The sequence below is a fragment of the Somniosus microcephalus genome, unplaced genomic scaffold (genome assembly GCF_052327205.1).
Source record: "Somniosus microcephalus isolate GS21.2 unplaced genomic scaffold, FLI_Smic_1.0 unresolved_chr7, whole genome shotgun sequence".
Taxonomy (NCBI): Eukaryota; Metazoa; Chordata; class Chondrichthyes; order Squaliformes; family Somniosidae; genus Somniosus; species Somniosus microcephalus.
In genome coordinates, this window is record NW_028225185.1 from 10686835 (window position 1) to 10692834 (window position 6000).

The following is a 6000-nucleotide window of genomic DNA, read 5'->3' on the forward strand; positions in this document are numbered from 1 at the left end:
AAAAGTACTTCATTGGCTGTAAAGCGCTTTGGGACGTCCGGTGGTCGTGAAAGGCGCTGTAGAAATGCAAGTTTTTCTTTCTATTAGGAACGGGCAATAAATGCCAAATTGCCGACGATGCCATCAGCCCGTGAATGAATAAAAACGGAAACAGAAGTGCAGTGGAAATAGCAAGAGTCGCGTGGATCAAAAGTCCGCAGCAACTGCAAATATTTATTACGTCAGCATTGTACAGAGGCGCTAATACAGCTAGCACACCGATACGGCACAACTAGAAGAGGCGGCCCGAGATTCGTTTTGTAGAGGCTTCGGTCTTGTGAAACTTTAGGAATCTTTCGGAAGGGAGGGGGGGAAGGAGGTTGCCGTAACGTACAGGACAGAACCGGGCGGAGGAAGATGCCTCGTTCGGGGTTGCTGATTCAATCAGAGGTCGATCCCAATGGCTGGGTGCTGCTCTCGGTGCGGTCAGGCCAGTTAGTCGCCTTTTCTGTTAGTTTAAGCTCCGGTCGTGATTAGGCATGGGTAGGGGGAAAAAAAAGTGTAGAGCCCAGTGGTGCGGAGCATTGTGAGATCAGGGCACGGTCTCAAAGAGCAGTAGGCCGGGTGGTGCCCGTGAGTGAGGTTCCCCGCCGCCGATTTTCTCCCCTTCTCTTCGGAACGTGTGGTGCCAAGTGGCCTTTTCTCATGTGTGAGCTTTGATGGTCAGTACCAGTCGGGTATTCAACATGTAGAGCATTGCCACGGAGGCTTAATGTCCCAGCAAGGGAGGAGGAGGGGGGGGTCGCAATAGCAATGGCTGATTTTCCACTTCCTATACTCGGGGGTATTGAAGCCAATTAAACTACCCCCATCACCATCATGCTGCCTCCCCCCCTGGTTAATGATTCACCCCCTGGGCATCCGAAACTGGTACCTTCCTGCTGTGTACCACAATAGGCGGTGCAGTTACCCCCTTAGTCATAGGACGAGCTTACTTTGTAGACCCAAATATCCAGCACCTCGATCTCCCTCACCTCACGCTCTCCATTCGCTCGGATGGAAGGGCCATTGGACTTCTCAACAGCTAGCCACTTCGTACATAAAACTACAGGTTTGTGCTCCGCACGAGCCTCCTCCCACCTCGCACCCCGTCAAACATAACCTTCTGTTCCTTTCTCCCTCGTGTGCTTAGCTAGCTTCCATTTAAATGCCTCCGTGTGGTAGCGAATCCCACATGCTCACTGACATGAATGTCAATTCATGAAAGACTTATGAATAATACTGAGCGGCCTACGGGTGGCGCTGTCCAGGGAGAGTATAAATACTCGGGCACGGGTCCAGCTTGCGCAGGACATTAACAGGAACTAGTGAAGGACACAACTAGACCTCCATGTTGTAAAACAGTTGATTAAAGCTTTGTTTAATGCTTAGACCAAGTGCCTAGTAGTTCTCTTATGTCCCTCACCCCTCGCTGGGTAAAGACGTTTCTCCTGGCCTCTCGGATTCTCAGTTTAGATTTGAAATGGGATGTCCTATAGCCAAGCCTGTTTGGACAGCATCTCCCAGCCCCAGCGGGAGGGAGTGAAAGCACCAACCTCTTGAAGACACCCATCATCTCCCCGCCACACGCGCAGAATCCTGACCGGGACACAGAGCGACCGTTCTCTCGTCGTCACTGGGTCAAAATCCTGGACTTCCCTACCCAACGTCATCATCAAGAGGGCTGCAACTTCTCATGGTTAAGAAGGCAAATGGTATGTTGGCCTTCATAGCGAGAGGATTCGAGTACAGGAGCAAGGATGTCTTGCTGCAGTTGTACAGGGCCTTGGTGAAACCACACCTTGAGTATTGTGTGCAGTTTTGGTCGCCTTATCTGAGGAAGGATGTTCTTGCCATGGAGGGAGTGCAGCAAAGATTCACCAGACTGATACCTCGGATGGCAGGAATGACGTATGAGGAGAGATTGGGTCGATTGGGCTTATACTCGCTGGAGTTTAGAAGAATGAGAGGGGATCTCATTGAAACTTATAAAATTCTAACAGGACTAGACAGACTAGATGCAGGAAGGATGTTCCCAATGGTAGGGAAGTCCAGAACCAGGGGTCACAGTCTAAGGATAAGGGGTAGGCCATTTAAGACAGAGATGAGGAGGAATTTCTTCACCACAGAGATAAATATATTCAAGAAGGAGTTAGATATATTTCTTAAGGCTAAGGGGATCAAGGGGTATGGAGAGAAGGCAGGGACAGGGTACTGAGTTTGGATGATCAGCCATGATCTCATTGAATGGCGGAGCAGGCTCGAGGGGCCGAATGGCCTACTCCTGCTCCTATCTTCTATGCAACTCAGGACGGGCAGTAAAGGTGGCCTTGCCAGCGTTGCCCACATTCCCAAATAGGTTGACCTGATTCACGAGATGTGGCAAGTGTCCCCACTGATCCGCATGGGAGGAGGGCAAACCACAGCCTTCGAGCCCTATCTCATGTTGCCCCTGATACTCCTGCACGAGGACGAGAGACATTCTCCACTTGCCCCTCGATGGTGCATAATCAGGAAGCCGGGCGACCCACAATCTGCGTCTGGTTGGTTGCGGTCATGCCTGCCTCCCACAAAAAATCCCTCCCCCTTCCCCAAATCCAAAGTAGCAATAACCGGGGCTGGGTTACCGAGAGTGTGAACAACCAATCACCTGCAATGATGACCCGTCAATCAAATGCAGTGCAAAGGGCAGGCTGGCCAATGAGAGAAGAGCGTTTGAAGACGAAGAACATCACTGGTTCCCAAAGTGCCTCCAAGGAGGGACAGTTACCCGACTGCCCCTTCCCTTGAAGATGCAGAAACGCGAGCAAACACTTGTTATCCATTAGATATGGGCAGATTCAAACCCATGTCCCAGACGTGGTCGGATCGTGTGTAGCGAGAGCCACCCGACATCAGAAAGCCTTTTGTCACCGTTGCATATCCATTTCCCATTACAGAATCATTCCTGGCTGGGCTCCCACGTTCTACCCTCTGCAAACTTGAGCTCATCCAAAACTCGCCCCCCCCCCCCCCCCCCGTGTCCTAACTCGCACCGAGTCCCGTTCGCCCATCACCACCCGCCCCCCGTGTCCTAACTCGCACCGAGTCCCGTTCGCCCATCACCACCCACCCCCCCCGTGTCCTAACTCGCACCGAGTCCCGTTCGCCCATCACCACCCACCCCCCCCGTGTCCTAACTCGCACCGAGTCCCGTTCGCCCATCACCACCCACCCCAACGTGCTCGCTGACCTACATTGGCTCCCGGTTAAGCAACGCCTCGATTTTAAAATCTCTCCATGGCCTCGCCCCCCTCCCTATCTCTGTAACCTCCCCCAGCCCCACAACCCCGCCCGCGATATCTGCGCTCCTCTAATTCTGGCATCTTGAGCATCCCCCGATTTTAAATCGCTCCACCATTGGCGGCCGTGCCTTAAGCTGCCTGGGCTCCTAAGCTCTGGAATTCCCTTCCTAAACCTCTCCGCCTCTCTCCTCCTTGAAACCTAACCACTTTGACCAAGCTTTTGGTCACCTGCCCTAATTTCTCCTTATGTGGATTGGTGTCAAATTTTGTATTATAACACTCCTGTGAAGCGCCTTGGGATGTTTTATTACTTTAAAAAGACGCAGTATAAATACAAGTTGTTATTGACTTCTCTTACCCATCTCACCTACTCAAGCCACATTCATTTATCTAGCTCGCCTGGCTATCTCCAACCTGCCCAAACCCATCTCTAACGGAAGGACAGATCACAAGCATTTTTCCTACTTAGCTTAAGGTATCTGGTCCCTCTAGTGCCAACTGTAAATTAATTTCCCCATCCCCTCATTCTTTTTATCCCTTCGCTCTTACTTTCCTACAGTACAGATGCATAAGCACCTTGCCCAAACGAGCCTGGACTGCGAGTGTGTCAGCAAGCTATTCAGCAATAAGGGCCAATTCCGTCCTCGTCTGTGGCCCACGGGTGCACTGTCCTGCAGCAGACACTGGATAGTTCCTCTACCCATCAACCCCTCACCGCACCCCCCCACCCCGCCTCTAGCCAAGGGAATTTGAGCCAATTACAGTGTCCCGCCTGGGAATCGGTTAAAGGAGCGCGGAGCAGGGGATGGAACCTGGGACCGTTTTCAGCCCCCTATCGCTCAACCTACGCCATTATCGAGTAGGGTTGTGTTTCTGGACATAGACAATCACGGATCACCAGGTCCATCTCCCAACGGTGCGGGGAAGCCCTCCAACTCCCCAAGTCTGTACCTCTGAGGTGCTGGGATGTTGGGACTTCCGGCATGACCTGGCATTGACCTCCCCCCACCATCCCGAATCTTGGGGGGGTCATTAGAATAAAAGTGGAGGGGCACTTGCGACACATCAGAGTGTGAGAGTGTGAGTGTGAGTGTGAGTGTGTGTGTGTGTGTGGACAGTTTTAGCTGAAGAAATCAAAATAGTAATTTTTAAAAAAAGGCAATCACTTTTGTCATGAATCTTATAATTCATGGAGAAATGACTCATGAAATAACACTGGGCGGCCAGCTGGTGGCGCTGTCCAAGGAGTATAAATACTCGGGCGTGGGCCACAGCTTGCTCAGGATGTTTCTGTAAACAGGAACTAGTGATGTAACGAGAATCTCATGGTTGTGAAACAGTTGATTAAAGCCTTGTTTTATACTCAAACCAAGCACTTAGTAGTCTTTTTACATCAACTTTTGTAGCTAGTTTTCCCCAACGTCAACCGATCGCTTCCTCCCTCCCACTGGAATTTCGGAACGAAAAGGGGGGGGGGGGGGGGGGGGGTGGGGGGGGGGAGAAAGAGTTCCAGCAGAATTATCGCCTCTCCCCAATTTCAATTCCCCTCCCTGCCGCACTTGAATCTTCATTCCGCCCTCCCCGGGCCCAGGGATTTCCGGCTCTGGGATTCGGCACAGATGATTGGGAATGCCCACGTTTGTCCCGCAACACATCTCAGAGCTTTACAAAAATAAAAGAGAGGGAGTCTCGACCTTTTTAAAAAAAAAGGAAATGAAGGAACAGCTAAAGAGCACAACGCCGGATAAGACTCTGGCAAAAGGCATCGAATGTTTGTTTGGTCACCAGATCTCCAATCTCCATTTCTGCTCCCTCCGCCCCAACCCACACCCTCCAGTCCCCAACAGCAATGGTAACCAAAAAAAGTCAAAGAATATACAGGAAACTCTCGATTTACCGGCAAAATTCAGGAGTAGGTTCAGGTTAAGTTTTACTTCATATTAGTGGCCGTTCCTGGACCTGTGGCTGTGTAATCGGGGTTCCTGCACTTGTTGCTAAGCAACAGGGACGCTTGGTCTGTGGCCGGGGTTCCTGCAGCTGTTGCTAAGCAACAGGGAAGCCTGGATTTGTTGCTGTGTACGGAGCTCTCGTGCCTTTTAACTATACCTCTCTGTAATCCGGACTTTTTGATAAACCGGCACCACGCCGGTGCCGGATACCAAAGAATTTCCTGTATATGAAGATACAGAGCTTAAATAGTTTTCTCCCCCCCAGACTTGACGCGCGCTAAGTTACTGGGTAAAATGTCAGTCAAAGAGAGAGAGAGAGAGAGAGAGAGAGAGAGAGAGGAACGTAGCTTAGAATCTTCTACGGAGGAAGAGGGGTCGTGGGAGGGGGAAAGGTTGGGGGTGAGGGGGAAGGATTCTAGCGAAGGTAAACCACGAGGGAAGCCGGAATGATTGACCGTTCCGTTCCCCCCGGACAGAGCGGCCCGGCAGTTGATTTCAATAAGTTATCCACAATAGGTCTGCGAGGAGGAGGCGATTAAAGCTCTGTGGTGGCTGTGGTCGTCTTAAACTAAGGAACACTTCGAGGAACTGCTCTTCTGCGGGCTGTCCAACGACGTCTTGTAGCTCGGGGACCCAAAACCCTAGGTTTGGAAATAGAAATAGAAAAATAAAGAATTAGACAAAAAAAACGAGCGAGAGAGAGAGAGACGTCTCTGATTTGCAAGGCCCCCTGAATTACTTTTGGGCAA

General features: G+C 51.1%; 1 protein-coding gene across 1 annotated transcript in view; it reads right to left on the bottom strand.

The window, feature by feature from the left end:
- Positions 1 to 4641: 4641 nt before the first annotated feature.
- The window catches only part of LOC147086522 (ras-related protein Rab-13-like), a 61528-nt gene continuing 60169 nt past the window's right edge, over positions 4642 to 6000 (bottom strand). The window contains exon 7 of the mRNA XM_085978632.1: positions 4642 to 5892. Within this exon, the coding sequence (XP_085834758.1) occupies positions 5815 to 5892 (78 nt within the window). The 3' untranslated portion in view covers positions 4642 to 5814. The remainder of the gene's footprint in view (positions 5893 to 6000) is intronic.